At 33.8% G+C, this 15,022-nt stretch overlaps 2 protein-coding genes, 1 long non-coding RNA gene and 1 pseudogene across 4 annotated transcripts; 2 read left to right on the top strand and 2 right to left on the bottom strand.

Annotated features, from left to right (window-relative positions):
• Positions 1-101: 101 nt before the first annotated feature.
• Positions 102-3,435, bottom strand: LOC100794650 (dnaJ homolog subfamily B member 4-like). The gene is given in 3 exon segments (NM_001255044.1): positions 102-705; positions 2,074-2,522; positions 3,165-3,435. Coding segments are annotated over 3 exon segments (1,023 nt in total). The 5' UTR covers positions 3,330-3,435; the 3' UTR covers positions 102-296.
• Positions 3,436-3,885: 450 nt separating this feature from the next.
• LOC100778003 (trigger factor-like) lies at positions 3,886-7,231 on the top strand. Of its 2 annotated transcripts, XR_001384195.3 has the most exons (5): positions 3,886-4,254; positions 4,342-4,395; positions 5,493-5,603; positions 6,787-6,847; positions 6,985-7,231. XR_001384195.3 is itself a non-coding variant. In XM_006594507.4 (4 exons), exons 2-4 carry the CDS (start codon positions 5,487-5,489, stop codon positions 7,038-7,040), a joined length of 234 nt encoding a protein of 77 aa, XP_006594570.1. In that variant the 5' UTR covers positions 3,886-4,254; positions 4,342-5,486; the 3' UTR covers positions 7,041-7,231. The 2 variants fall into 2 exon arrangements, 1 of the variants encoding a protein (XP_006594570.1); XM_006594507.4 differs by having other exon boundaries at positions 4,342-5,603.
• A 144-nt stretch (positions 7,232-7,375) lies between these two features.
• Positions 7,376-9,934, bottom strand: LOC100778536 (dnaJ homolog subfamily B member 4-like; annotated as a pseudogene).
• A 641-nt stretch (positions 9,935-10,575) lies between these two features.
• LOC112998742 (uncharacterized) lies at positions 10,576-12,464 on the top strand. Its single transcript, XR_003263788.2, has 3 exons — positions 10,576-11,239; positions 11,939-11,975; positions 12,161-12,464. It is a non-coding gene; the product is annotated as an uncharacterized lncRNA (long non-coding RNA).
• The last annotated feature ends 2,558 nt before the right edge of the window (positions 12,465-15,022 follow it).

The following is a 15,022-nucleotide window of genomic DNA, read 5'->3' on the forward strand; positions in this document are numbered from 1 at the left end:
CACGTGCTGTTAAGACTTTAACTAAGTAACGTACTCTAATGCCACACACAATTGAAGTACTCTTTGTCACCCGTAAAGTAAAAAACATTACACCTCGATCTAATATGTCGGATGTTATTTTCCTGAATGACATTGTTAACGCATACACAAATTAAACAAGCCACATTCATCTAAATAAAGAGGAAAAAGGAGGCAAAGAATGTGAACAAAACCAAAGACTATTATTTACTAGATACATTCTCTGCAAAAGTTGACACTCTTATAGTGCCAGATATTTCTCAATTCTGGCTTTCCACTCAGGCACCAACTATGTCTGGGATTTCGATGTTGAATTTGATCCTAAGGTTACCCTTCTTTGAAGGATCTTTGGAAATTGGCATACCTTCCCCTGTGACCACTTCTTCATAATCTGGATCAGTCACATTGTTTATGATGATGTTCAGACCCCTGCCATCTAGAGTTGTAAGTTGGATGGTGTAGCCTGTTAGAGCTTCAGCTTCTTTAAGTGATATCTTTTGTGTAACAACCAAATCATAACCATCTCTTGTAAATACGCTGTGAGGTTTCTCATCAATAATAAACACAAGATCTGCAGCAATGACATTTGGCTGCTCATTTCCTTTCTCTGGGAAAGTGATTTTGGTTCCCTTTTTCCAGCCCGGATGGATTTCAATGTTTAATATTTCCTCCACCAGAAAAATTCTCCTGCAAACATAAATATAGAGGAGAGAAATTATATCAATTTACGTGGCTGTGCTTATATAGGCACACATAACATATGAAAGAATTGCATAATTCAAACAGCCTAGAAAAGTCACCTATGTAAAGTCAAGTGTAAACACAATAACCAGAAGAAAGGTAGCCGAGGGAGTCAGGTATGCACATTTTGAACAGTTGAGTGATAAATTAAAAATTAAAAACACTGACCACCTACACTGGTTAAGTAGGTCAAGTTGTGAACTTTTAAGAAAACCTATTAGGCTTGACGAACTGACTTGTTTGTAAATAATATCATTTTTAATAGTTAACATGTAATATTATATCATTATTTTATCAACTAAAGTATTTCGTTTCTGACTTGAGCTGGTTGTAATGGCTATAAAATGCAATCTGTTTTCGTATGTTTGTTACCTAGTAAGTTTATTGACTTGTTTAGTATACGTCTATTTAACTTGTAAGCTATTAAACTATTATTAGAGTATTGTAAGAGAGCTGCAGTTATTCAACTGCAGTGTAGGGTAGCTTTACACTAGTTAGTTAGTTGTAACTAGACTAGTTAGTTAGTTATGACAGCTGTTCTAATAACAGCCCTGTCTATAAATACCAATCTGTACACTCAAGTCAAGTGGTTAATGAAACTGACTTTCCTTTTCTTACATTTTCCTTTTCTCAAAATATCTTCTCTAAATATCTTCTTTAGAATTCTGTTATAAGCCTATTAATCTGTTTAAGGATAGACAGATCAACCTATTTAAAACTTACTATGAAATAGGCGTTTAAAGTTTATACAGACTAATAAGACAGGCCGCACCAAAGCTAAAAAAATGCTAACTGGCCAGACTTGAGTCCGGAGATTATAAAGCAGGTCAACCCAAGCTTGGCAAGGGCTGACCTCACTTAGTCTATTTTCATTCCTAGATCTCACCTAATTAATGTTCAATCAGTAGCAACTCCTGACCCAACAATGAGTAATGGCACAAATGCAGTGAACAAATCAAGATTGTAGCAGATGAGTCTGTACAACCAATCCTTATCCAACCATGAAAACTCATTGACCCAAAGAAAAAGGAGGGGAGGAGGAGAAAAATGAGCAGATTGCTAAAATTTGTAGCATCAACTGATTATCCATGAAACAATATATAAGAAGGAAATCCAACAAATAGGACGTCTAACTAACAATTATCTAAAGTAGCAATCACATTTTTTTGGCTTAGATAAATAAGAAAGAAACGTAACAAGATTTTAGTTTTAAGAATCCAACAACAGAACTCATTCTGTTCAAGACATTTAGTTAAGAGAAGGTTTGTAAGTACAAACGATTGTAAATTGGAATACCAGGCAAAGAGCACTTACCCGCTTGCATGTGTAATTTCCCTAGAGATTTTCATCTTTCTGGTACTCCCCTTGTAGAGCTCCTCAAGGCTGCAAAGCAATGTATTTTCAATGGGAGGTGCCTTGCGGCGTGGACCTTGATTCATTGACCTGCCTTCTCTAAACATGTCATTGCCAAACATTCCACCAAAGGACCTTGACACCCACGATCCACCCCCCATGCCCATGCCTCTGCCTCTGCCACTGCCACCACAGCCAAACCCCCTTCCCATTCCACCAAATGGGCTTGAACACCCAAACACTTCTGCAAAAATGTTGTTTGCGTTTCTGGGATTGAACCTAAATGCTGTTGGGCCATCCCCAGTTCGGAAGAAGGAAGCCACACCTTCATCCGGTGTTTGCATTCCACCATTAAGGCCACCTTCTCCATACCGATCAAAAATTGCTCTCTTCTGGGGATCACTAAGAACCTACATGAAACCAAACCAATATATACCAAGTCACATTCTATATTGATTTCACAGTTCGCACAGCCCCTCAAAAAATAAGGATACAACAACTCAGTATGTCAACAAATGTGCAGTTTGTAACCAGGCAATCATGTGAAGAATGTAGAACAAGCCAGTGTATCTGAGTGGCAATCAACTAAACGACTCAGCAAACTATTCTAAATAACTTGTAAATTATGATTTATCTAGTCAAACATAGATCACAAACTATGGTAATAGCCCCTGCAAGCTAGATGATGCATAATAATATGAAAAATACAACTTGAATGATCAATCGGCCATCTAAATCAACCAATAATCATATTGGCAAGAGAATTGAATCAAGGCAAAATTATCATAGAATGAAATGAACTGGAATTGGGGCTCTATAGATTACAAGCCTCCCAATAGCTTCCTCAACATGAAGTCAAACCATGACTGATGCTTAACTACCAAAGGCAGAAGCTAAAACCAAGGTCCAGGTTTATCCATGAAACTGAAAGGAAGGAAGGATCAACACAATGGACAAAGCAACGGAAAGTTGGAAAACACAACCCACCAAGACAAATTAAACATAGGATCTAACACCGACACAACACAACAAATCAAGGACCATGATGTTACCTCGTAGGATTCAGATATCTGTTTGAATTGAATCTCAGCCTCTTTCTTATTGGTTGGGTTCTTGTCAGGGTGCCATTTCATTGCAAGCTTTCTGTAGGCTCTCTTCAACTCTTCATCTGAGGCATTCCTGTCAACCTCCAAAATCCCATAGTAGTCCATCCCCATACTTGCTTTTCACTAGTCTCTTTCTTCACCCTCAACCTTTTCTGATCAACAATTCTAAATCTGAAACTGCGCAAAATTTCAAGATAAGAAATTTAGTGAGTAAAAACGTTTGTTTTTTTAAAACTTTGATCATTATACATCAATTCAGTTTAAGAAAATATTGTTTTTTTATTTTTATGAAAAGGACTTTTTATCCTGCAAGATAAAAAGGAAAAGGACTTATTCATATTTTATAACAATTTAAATTGTTGAATTATTCATATTTATTTTTATAATATATCTCCATGCGATGCACGAGCTGAAAAGATCGTATGAGACGGATTTATAATAATTTTTTTTTATAATCATATTATTATTATTAGTATATTGGAGTATACTCCAATTAGGAATTAAATGTACTAGAATCTTGTGATTCTTAATCAGTAATCTAAGTTTAAATTTGATTAATTTTTAGATATGAAATAAGCTGAATTAAAACATTCTTAACCGTAATAATGATTTTAGATAGAGACGTGTTCTACGGGGCTATGAAGCCAAATGACCAATATTAAATTAATGGAAGGGGCTTAAGCCCAAAACCTCCAAAGACCCAAACGTGTTCCGAAAAGGCTGAGATGTCAAGCAGAGGAGGTGGATTTACTGCATTTGCCTCTCAACTTCCATTTGATCTTTTTTCCAGAGGCTGTTACTTTGCCTGATGTTAACATTGATGATATTCATAATGATACAAAAAAGTTGCTTGCTTGGAATAATAACCTTCTAAATTATTGGGAAGCCTTTCCTTATTTTCTTGAGGCCAAAACCTCTAAGAAGAGGCAAAGTATGCACATTGCTAAATTCTCAGACAGGAAGAAGAACGATTTTACTCGTGACTCTCTCGAACAAGTTTTAATGTTCAAAGATTTTCCTCAGGAGTTAGTTCAAGGTATTATGTTTCATTTTTTTTTTTTTAAAAATTATGGGTTTGAGGTTCCCGTTAACACATGATTTAAACCTAATTTGGTGTTTTCAGGTGAATCTAAGCGTGCGTCGAGAAGAAAAAAGTTTCAATGGAACCCAGAGTCAGGTTTAATCATTTCATAAGAACTTTCTCCTTTTATGTGGTATTAGCATTGGTTAAATTTCTATTGTGAGTACATTTTGAGATTAGCACAGAATAAGCTTAGTGCGTGTTTGGATGAGTCTTGACAAAATTGATTTTGCAAAATTGATTTTGAAATGACCTGATTTTGTTTTGATATTTTCATTATAGAATTAAGTTAGAAGTAAAATTTATTATAAATTTTCTAATCCAACTCAAAAGTTACTTCAACTCAGAATAAATTCTGGACCCAGAATCAGTTCTGTAACGCCAAACCAAACACATACTTGAAAGAAATTTATGAAATTCTCATTACTTAAGTATTGCATATATGCTGTTTTACTGAGCAGTATATATGTACGTATGGATGCAACACTCTATTCTAGATTGTAATATTATTGTATAAATGCTTGATAGCACATGGAGTGGCACTTTAGGTTCTTTGTGGCACATGGAATGGAAATTGAAACTATAATTTTTAATTTCAGGCTTAGTATATATTTTAAAATTAGTGTTTTAATTCTTAATAACATTTTCAAGGAATTGAGCTATAACTAGCTGAAGATATTCTCAATTCTTAATCTGGATCCTAAGATTTGTAATTGAAAGAAGCCAAAATTAATAAGAGGCAGTCTTTAACCCACACATATAATAAGGTGTAATAAGTTACTAGAACCTCAGATTGATACTTCAACAACCTCCTCTGCTGCTTTCACCATCACCACTATTTATTACCACCATAATTGCGAACACTGCCACAACCTTTGCCACTACACCAATGCCATCATTGTTGTCATCACCAGTGCTAATCCCATTAGTATTGCCTCCACCACTGTTGTCGACAATTTTGTTATCACTACTACACCCAGTGTCCTTGCATTGTTACTACCACCATCACCACAACTACCATTGCTGCAACTCTCCATTAGCAAACTTCAAGGAATGTTGAGCACTAGATAATTAGTTTTGGGAGTAAGATTGCATTTGGTCCAAATGAATATTGTATTTCTTTTCAGATTCTACTGTTGGGCAACCTTCACTTCTCCAATGAAATTCTATGTTGATGATTCTTTCACATGCAGGGCAAAGAGGAAAATGATGAAAATGAAAAGAAAGATGGAGAAGATGGAGATGAGGATGAAAATGCACAAGAGGAGGATGAAGAAGATATTAATGATGATGATTATAATCAGGTTCCACTATAACCTCTACTTTAATGTGTTAATTTTGCCTTTCTAGGACTCAAGATGGTTCTCTCTCATCTCTATGATGTATAATAATACATTTTATCCTCAAAAACTTACCCAGCAAAATTTTCAAATTGAAGTTAAAGAAGGTAAAAACTAAACCTTCCAGCATTTGTCTATGAAAAGCTTGCATTTATATGGTTTACTGTGTCTAAATTAAAACCATTTTGTTGAAATATGTCAAGAGTTGAGCATGACCTTTAAAATTTTAATTTTTAAAATAGATATTCAGAAAACACCTTTAATTTTTAAGTTGATAGTGGAGGCAAGCTTCTTAGCTGTAGCAGTATATCATCTTGATCTTCCCCTCTTCTTCATAGGAGAAATTAAGTCTCTCATTAACATAAATAACCTTGGCAAATTGGGCTTTATGATTGTGCAAGATCCTGCAGATCCAACTGATGATTCATTAGCTATCCACAATTGCTTTGCCCCTTCTGACCCCAAACAAAATATAAAACCGAAAAAGATAAAAGAGTAGGTTTGGAAAAGAAAACAGAAACATCAAGGATTTAGTCTATCTTTTGCTTTGTTAGGTTTCTTTGAAATTTTAAGTGGATTCCATGTCAAACATGGCATCTGTTCTAAATTTACACATGATATGCTCTTCCCCCAGTTGAAAAGTATACAACAGAAAATTATAAAACTTGGAAAGTAAAAGAGAATTAGATGATGAGAATTGTGATGTTTGGTCTAACTTGTTCTTGCTCTGAGATTTGTTAGGTTTCTTTTAAATTATAGAAATAAATTCTATATTGAACGTGGCATTTGCTTAAATGTTGCACACACATATTGCACTTTCTTCCTTTGACAACAGGTGGTGGTATTAACCTTTTTCAGCATTCAATGAAATTGTTAGTAAATGGATTTTTTGAAGTTGCTTAATTAGTTAATTTGACATGGTGGAGGTGGCACAAGGGAATGCCCTGTCAATTCATGAAAAAATTTAGCAGTCAGTGTCTGATGTTAGTAGTTTGAAGAGTTATTTAACTGTTTTCCCTCTTGTTACGGTTGTATGTTTTGTTTTATGTTATGAAGCATACTGTTGCTAAGCTTTGTTTTTTCGCTTCCCTGTTTAAAGAAAAGCTAAAAATTTAAGTGCCTAACTAACTCAAATAAAATCTTGCAGAATATAGATTTTGATGACGATGAAGATGAAGATGATTATAATGATGTAGATGACGGGGATGGTATTGTCACTTTACTTTTTCAATGCTCCTCTCATTTTACATTCACTTCAATCATCTTAATCCAAATTCAACAACTGTGACATGTTTGTTCAACTTATCAATTCTTCTGCTCAACTACTATTTTTCCTTTATCGCAGATGAGCCTACCTATCAGATTATCTGTATGGAGAATGTTCTTCTGCTCATCCCGTGACAGCTATACAAGCATGGACTATTGCTCCTTTAATTTTAGAGGCTGGGAGTTCAAATTGTTCGTTAGCCTTAGTTGCCTTTTACTTTGCCACTATTATTAACTTATTCAATTTCAAACCAGTGTTTTCCTTGTAAATGTTTAGTTTAAAGAAGTATACCGCTTGACGAGAAAGAAATTATGTTTATAGAAAACTTAGAAGAAATATCTTTTTTTAGTAATGTGTTATTTTTCAATCCATTAGACAAATAGGAAAGGGAATAACCAATTGGAACATGTAATTTTAATCCTGTCATAGTAGTTTGCTGTGACCAAAAATTAACGTCACATTTCGCATATTATGGAGTCAACCCATTTTCAGAATCACATAGCTATTACGTCCAAAGTTTAACTATCAACACATGCTACCACAATTTTAAGTATACAATCAATATCAACCGTTTTTCAAAATGGCATACCATTACCTCTCCAACTCTTGGCCCCATTACACGCAAACTACACAAACTAAAGCTACCTAAATTTAAAGAGGAAAAAGAGAAGAATTAGAGCAAATTGGAAGACTATACACACAAGATACAGTTCAATACGGCAGAAGTTTCTTAATTCCGACTTTCTGCTCTGACGTCAACTTTGCTGGGAATTTGATCCTAAGATTACCCCTTTTTGAAGGGTCTTTTGGAATTGGCATACCTTCTCTGGGAACCATCTCTTCATAGGTTGGATGAATCACATTGTTTACGGGAATGTTGAGAACCCTGCCATCGAGTGTTGAAAGATGGACAGTATAGCCCGTTAGAGCTTCCGCAAGTGACACCTTTTGTGTCACAACCAAATCATTACCATCTCTGGTAAACACAGGGTGAGGTTTCTCGTCAATAACAAACACAAGATCCGAAGCAATAACATTTGACTGCTCGTTTCCTTTCTCAGGGAACATAATCTTTGTCCCCCTTTTCCACCCACGTTTAATTTCAATGGTTAAGATTTCCTCCACCGGCAAAGTTTTCCTGCAAACAAGAAAAGAAATCCAAAACATAAACAATTCATAATGTATTAAAACAATCAATATGACTAGAGATGGGTCAATTTTTTCATTTCTATATCAACTTTTTTTTTTAAGGAAATTCTATATCTATATCTATATCAAATTCTATAGCAACTTCTTAATATACAACAGCCATAGTCATGAATTATATGAATGAATTTGATATATACCAAGTCATTTACGTACTCTGAGTGCATGGATCAATGTAATAGTTCTAACTAAATATTTATTATGTGCTTTTGGGTTTAGAACAACAAGTCATGAACTATTAAAACTTGAGTGATGATATTTCAACAGTCACTTATTGTAGACATCCCGTGAATAACACTTATTTCTCTTTATCTTTTTAGGTGTCAAATAACTTTCGGATGTCAAATACATATTTTCTTTTTGGTTAAAACTTTTAACAGAATCTACCAACATAATTAATGAAATTTAGCTTATAGTATAATATTGAAATTGCAGGCAAAGCAAACAAAGAAGAGGACTTACCCGCTGGCATCAACAATTTCCCTAGAGATCTTCATCTTTTTGGTAGTCCCCTTATAGAGCTCCTCAAGGGTGCAAGGCAATGTCTTCTCGATGGGAGGTGCTTTGCGTGTACCTTGCCGACTCATGGTCCTTCCTTCTCCAAATGAACTAAATATATCATCACCAAATATTCCACCGAAGGAACCACCCCTCATTCCATTGCTGCCACTGCCACGGCCACCACCACCAAATGGGCTCGAGAACCCGAAAAACTCGGCAAAAATGTCATTTGCGTTTCTTGGATTGAACCTGAACGTTGTTGGGCCATCCCTAGTTTGGAAGAATGTATGTCCACCAGCATCTGGGGGTGGCACTTGCCCTTTAAGCCCTTCTTCTCCGTACTCATCATAGATTGCTCTCTTCTGGGGATCACTCAGAACCTGCACCAAACCAATGCACTAACTTAGATTCTATATTAGAGAAAGCAACTTTGCAAATAAGTATAAAAGGTGTCAAATATATTTTTAGTACAAGACAATGTTAGCTTTCAATCCTTCAATTGCTTTTTAATTTCTTCTGTATGAAATTTTGTTATATATGCTTTTTATTTTCACAAATGAGAGACTAAAAATTTACATGAAAAAAAAAACACATTTTGTTGGCATTTTAGGGATCTTAATAAAATACCAATAACCACCAAGAACACATTACCTTATATTATCAGGAAGAGTTTTAAGAATATCTGGATCCATAATGATTGATCAACAAACACAGCGGAATCTGAATCTGTAGGTAACCGGTTGCTTCATGGTTCTTCCTCGATCGGAACATCTTTATTCTTTAATAGGACCTTCATAACTCGGAGGAAAAAACTATATGTAACATAAGTTCATAGTTGTCTAACGGGCTCACTTAATTTATCACATAAAATAAAACTCATTAATGATAAATAACTAATATAATTATCTTATAATATTAGCCCACATTAATTATTCGAAAATTCCAACACATTTGACACATTTTAATAAGTAAAAAGGTAAGAAGAAATTATTTATTTTTAAGGAATTAAAAACAAACATTATCTTATTTAGAGTACTACAAACATGTAAACTACATAAAAACTAATCCATAGTCTTAGCTTAATGAGAAGAAATATAAATTCTTTGTATTAGAAATTGAGCAGAGGAAGTTTATAGGGTGAGGGAAGAAATAAATAACCAAACCAACCTCATAGGCTTCAGATATCTGTTTAAACTTAGTCTCAGCCTCTTTCTTATTGCTTGGATTCTTATCAGGGTGCCATTTCATAGCAAGCTTTCTTCAACTCTTCATCAGTGGCATTCTTGTCAACCTGCAAAATCTTATAGTAGTCCACACCCATACTCTTTCACTGTTGAATGGGGTTTTGGGGATGGCCTTGAAGGTTCAAGATTCTGAACTATTCTGTTGGTGGATTAGATTATAGGTAATGATTGAAAATATTTTATAAAACTTTAATACTACATTATATAATATTATTAGTAGAGAATGAGAATGAAAAATATCTGTCTAGAAGGACGCCAACAAGACTAGATGAGTGTGGAATCTAGGGGTGGGAATAGGTCAGGCCAGGCCAGGCTTTGAAAGGCCTGAGTCTAGCCTACGATGAATTTTTGAGACCTGAACCTGACCTATAACCAATCAAAGACTTTTATTTTGACTTGGTCTGACTTTTTAGAAGCCTAGCCTAATAACCTTTTTAAAAGCCTTCTTCACATTAAATCTTTAATATTTTGAAATAGGAAGAACATAATAGAAAAGTTAAAGGAAAAGGAAACATTAACATGAATACAAAAGTCAATAAAAATAATAAAAAATATAAAGGGACACATGACTCACACCTAAATTGTAATTAAAGTCTTACTTGATTATAGAAATAGAAGTTATGGAGCAGTGTAATCAAAGTCTGTTAGTTTCAAAAATAAAATTAATTATACCCAAAAAATAATATAAGTATATATATATAGGCCGGCCTATCAGACTTATAAGATTTTTTAATAAGCATAAGCTTGGTCTATTTAATTTAATATGCTTTTAAAAAAACCTGAGTCTAATCTTTTAATTAAATAGCCCAGTTCAGGTCAGGCTTTATGTAGGTCAGGTCGTAAGCTCCTGTAGACCAACCTGACATATTCCCACCCCTAGACTGGAACCTTCGGTGGTTCCTCTAGGATACATGCATTTTTTTGGACGAGCTTTATAATCAGGTGCCACTTGTATTTTAATGGACCTACACCTAGTTCCTTACTTTAGCGGTTTGAATATATTTACCTAAGTAAGTACACAAAATTACTCCTTAAAATAATCAGCCACGCTCGGTGCTTCTGAGTTTATTAACTTATTCTCTTAGGTTTCAAGGTTAGATTATTAAGGATTAAACTTAAAAGTGTTCATAAAGCATATTTATGTTGATGTTGTATTTTTTTGTTTTTGATATGATTCTCTTCTTATCTTTATTCTTTTTTTTTATATTTTAGTTAGGGTTTGAAATTGGATTTCAGTGCTTAACATCTCTTTTCATCTTTGGGTTGATTTTATTTTTTTGTCATTCTAATTTTTTTTTCAGTTTTGGTTTGGGCTTGAGGGTTTAAATGAGAAATAATAGGTTATCTTTCTCGAAGCATAATAAGAGGTTTCTGAAACTTTGGTAAGTCCCTTTTATTTTCCTCATTTTTTTACGCCTTAGGGTTTGAGGGGTCATCAAGAGCTAAACCTAAAAGATGAAACTGTTTGGCTACTGCTGTTATTGTTGTAAGTTGCCTAAAATTGCAACTTTGTGACTTTGCATTTGAGATGTTGACTCAATATAGAGAATAATTGTAGCTTCTTTGTATGTTGGAAAAGGTGTTTGAATAGATAATGACTAGAATGAGTTTGGACCTTAATTTGGGAATTAGGATTTTGGTCTTCTTTATCAAATTGCTAAGTTAACTTCAAGTTTGGAATTGTTTGAAATGTACTACAGATTCTTTGCGGGTTTATATTGTAACTCATGTTGTTATGTTTAACATACTCACACATATATATTATATATGGTTACGACATTATACAGGTGCTAATCCTAATTTTTATATTATGCATAGATTGTGGTCTTGACTAAAAGATTTGAACTTTGGTGTCATTTATTTATATCCTAAATCCTAGAAATGAACACAGTCAAGGCTGATTTGATGATTTTCTTATTACTTTTAATTCTAAATACTAGAGTAGTTAATAGTGTTTCAAAGAAAACGTTTCTAACTGAGAATGAGTCGGGATGGTATGCTTTGATTCTCTCCTTTGTTCTTACTGACAATGGTCATTTACTTGCCCTGATTTGTTAACATTTGCTTTGACTTTATTGTAGATCTTTACACCGAAGAGTCCAATAGGCCTCAAAAATGGTATTCTTTTGCTACCCACTACTTTTTTCTTATGAATTTCCCTTCAAGATCTTAATAATATGTGTCACTCTTATCAAAAGGTTTTTACTTAATGATTGGTTTAAGATGATGAAATAAATTATTTTTATTATTCACTCCCTGAAGAATTGGTACTTTGATTTTGCAACATTTTGCAAATTATGCAGAAGTATGCTTTAAGGAATTTGGTGATAGTGTTAAGCACCGAAGGTTATGCAAGTGGTGGATCCCCACCCAATAGATGCTCCAAGTGTTTTGCTAATTGCATCGCTGGTGATTCTACTTGTGAGTCGGTTACACACCACCTCATACTTGCTCATGCTGCAACGATAAAAGTCTACAGGGAGTATTTTAAGTACAACAATGAATAGAATATGTAATTTTAATTTTTAGAGTTATTTGATGCTAGGTAGGGGATTTATTAGGCAAAAACATGAACATGTCATTTGAACTTTATGCTCAAAATTGAAATATCTTGATTGTTTTCTCAATAGAAGCATGATCTGAAATGTGATTGTTATTTTAAATGTATGGTTGAAATGGGGTCCTGTTTAGAAAAAGTAATGTTGTTAGTGCTAAACTCAATTGGCTAAATCTAATTATTGGTCGGTTTACATATTTTCTTATTTATATATTGAAATTAATTTCATAGGATCTATTCAGTGTAATGTTGTTGGTACTCTTATTGTATTAATTTATATAAAGCAATGTTGTTGGTGCTCAACTCAGTTGACTGAGTCTAATTATTAACAGGTTTACATATTTTCTTATTTATATATTGAAATTAATTTATTCTATAAACTTGTCTGTATTTTCTTATTTTTGCAGTACTTTTCTTAGCAATCTCCACATTCTTTGAGTTAGTTTGTATCATCGTATATGCAATCTACTTCACCAAATTGCCCATAGTGAAATATTACCGTTCAAAAGCAATGTCAGAGGGATCAAAAAATGTTGCAGTTGACCTTGCTATTGTTGGTGTGACACCTTCTATCCCGACATATATATAAATAAAACATATAAAAATACATATAAACAAATTCACGTGAGTAAAAGGTTCGCATTCACTTCACTATTACCAAATAAAACTTATTAAAAGCATATCCGGCTTAGAACAAGGTCGCCAAAGTTTACAAATGAAAATTTGTTAATTTAGTGAAGTAAAATAAAATAAAATAACATCATGCAATTAAAATAAAAATTCATCCTCAATGTCACATCCTATCAGAGTATTGTGTCCCCGCATCTTCTAGCACAAGGTTCTTTAAAGTCATCCACCTAGTCATCTGTTCCCATGAACACAAGGTTCGAGATCATCACAAGATTCAAATACAAACAATACGTAGGGAGTGAGTGATCACATTTCTAAAAAACACAAATAAACAAAGACGTAATCAAAATAAATTATGGAAGTATTTATAACATAGTTCAACTTAATACAATCCACGTCACTTCACCACTTTATCATTTAAAATTCATTTTCAATCATCAATCACATTACACATGAATCACACATTCGGGTCAAGACGTAATAAGACTCATCGATTTCATAATAGATAATCAGTAAGCTTTATGCAACAATTATACTAAGACTCAAGCCTATATACAATGTGATACCATGTCATTGAAAAACCACATTGAGGCATTTAGGAGTACATAACAAGACACACCACACAATGGGTATGTCAAGTCACTCTCACTAAGTAAAATCATAAGGTGACCAATCAAGGTCACTCTGTTTTGCAAGAATGCTCCAACCATATGGGATCAACGTAGGCTTAAAAGAGCACTCAAACTGAGTGTCTTTACCTCTAAGGCCTAAATTTCGAAGAATCCGTTAGGGTCTCACCTTTCTGATTCAGGTCCAACCTCTAAAACAATTTTTGCACGTTGACACTGCTTATGAATTATACAATACCCACAACTTCACACTCGTGTTTCAAACACGTTTAACGCATTGCGCTATAATTTAACACTTTAGGTTCCTAACTAGGAATCCTACATTTTCCCTTTAACACTGCACATAAACATTTTTCTCAAGGTAAACACCAGTCGGATTATCGTATAATTCACAGGTCACACCACAAGTATTACCACATCAAGTGTTAACTACACACTTATTCACAATCAAATTTCATATCCACAATTTCAACATATCACAACGTCACAATCCATCATCACATGTTTACATATATCTCACAAATCAACGCATGTTCAACTTTGCACTTATACTTTATCCCAATGACAATGTTATGATCTCAAAGCAGAATGTTATCTCACAATTCATCACATATTCAATTTATCACTTAGGCACAATTTTAATCACAATTTTCATAATCTCAATATAACAATTTATCATGTCAATCTAGAAAATCTTGTCCAAAGTACAAACAATTTATACAAAAATGTTTCTCATAGCATGGGGAGTAAAACCCCTCAAATAATTTCACACAATCATATCAAAATCAATGAATCAAAATCTTAGGTTAAAAACACGAAAACACTAAGAGCACTCAATTTTATCGACCAATTCGTATTAGGACATCAATTGGTTCATCAAATACAACAATATCGTATTTATAATCATAAAGGAAAAATTAAAATTCAATAAATATCCTAAAATAAATCTCAATTTGATCCCTTGAGGATCCCTACACATGTTGATTCTATCCCTAATTGTGATAAACTCATTCCTTACCTCTAAGCGGGTTGATGTGTGTACTCTGGTAGTGATAGAGGCGTCTCTAACAGTTTTCTAAGATTCCTCAAACTTTTCCTATGTTTGCTCTGTTAGAGTTTCTAAGTGTTAGAGAGAAGAGAAAAAGATTGTAGCCTTTATTTTACTATCAACGTGTGATACTAATTTATCTATGCAAAAACATTATTTTGTGAATCACAATAGTGAGAATGTATGGAAATGGGTTCCGAAGTTGGCGTCCAAATTTCACAATGATCTAACAATTGATGAGTCTGGGATCAAAGGTTTACTAGGACATGTTTTGGGTGTATGTGAGAAAAGAGAAAACTCA

This window comes from Glycine max, chromosome 13 (assembly GCF_000004515.6).
Source record: "Glycine max cultivar Williams 82 chromosome 13, Glycine_max_v4.0, whole genome shotgun sequence".
NCBI classification, from domain to species: domain Eukaryota; kingdom Viridiplantae; phylum Streptophyta; class Magnoliopsida; order Fabales; family Fabaceae; genus Glycine; species Glycine max.

Coding starts and splice junctions, on each gene's coding strand:
- LOC100778003 (XM_006594507.4), top strand. CDS start 5,487: ATGCAGGGCAAAGAGGAAAATGATGAAAATGAAAAGAAAGATGGAGAA. Junction 5,604..6,786: donor ATGATGATGATTATAATCAG/GTTCCACTATAA, acceptor AAAATCTTGCAG/AATATAGATTTTGATGACGA. Junction 6,848..6,984: donor TGATGTAGATGACGGGGATG/GTATTGTCACTT, acceptor CCTTTATCGCAG/ATGAGCCTACCTATCAGATT.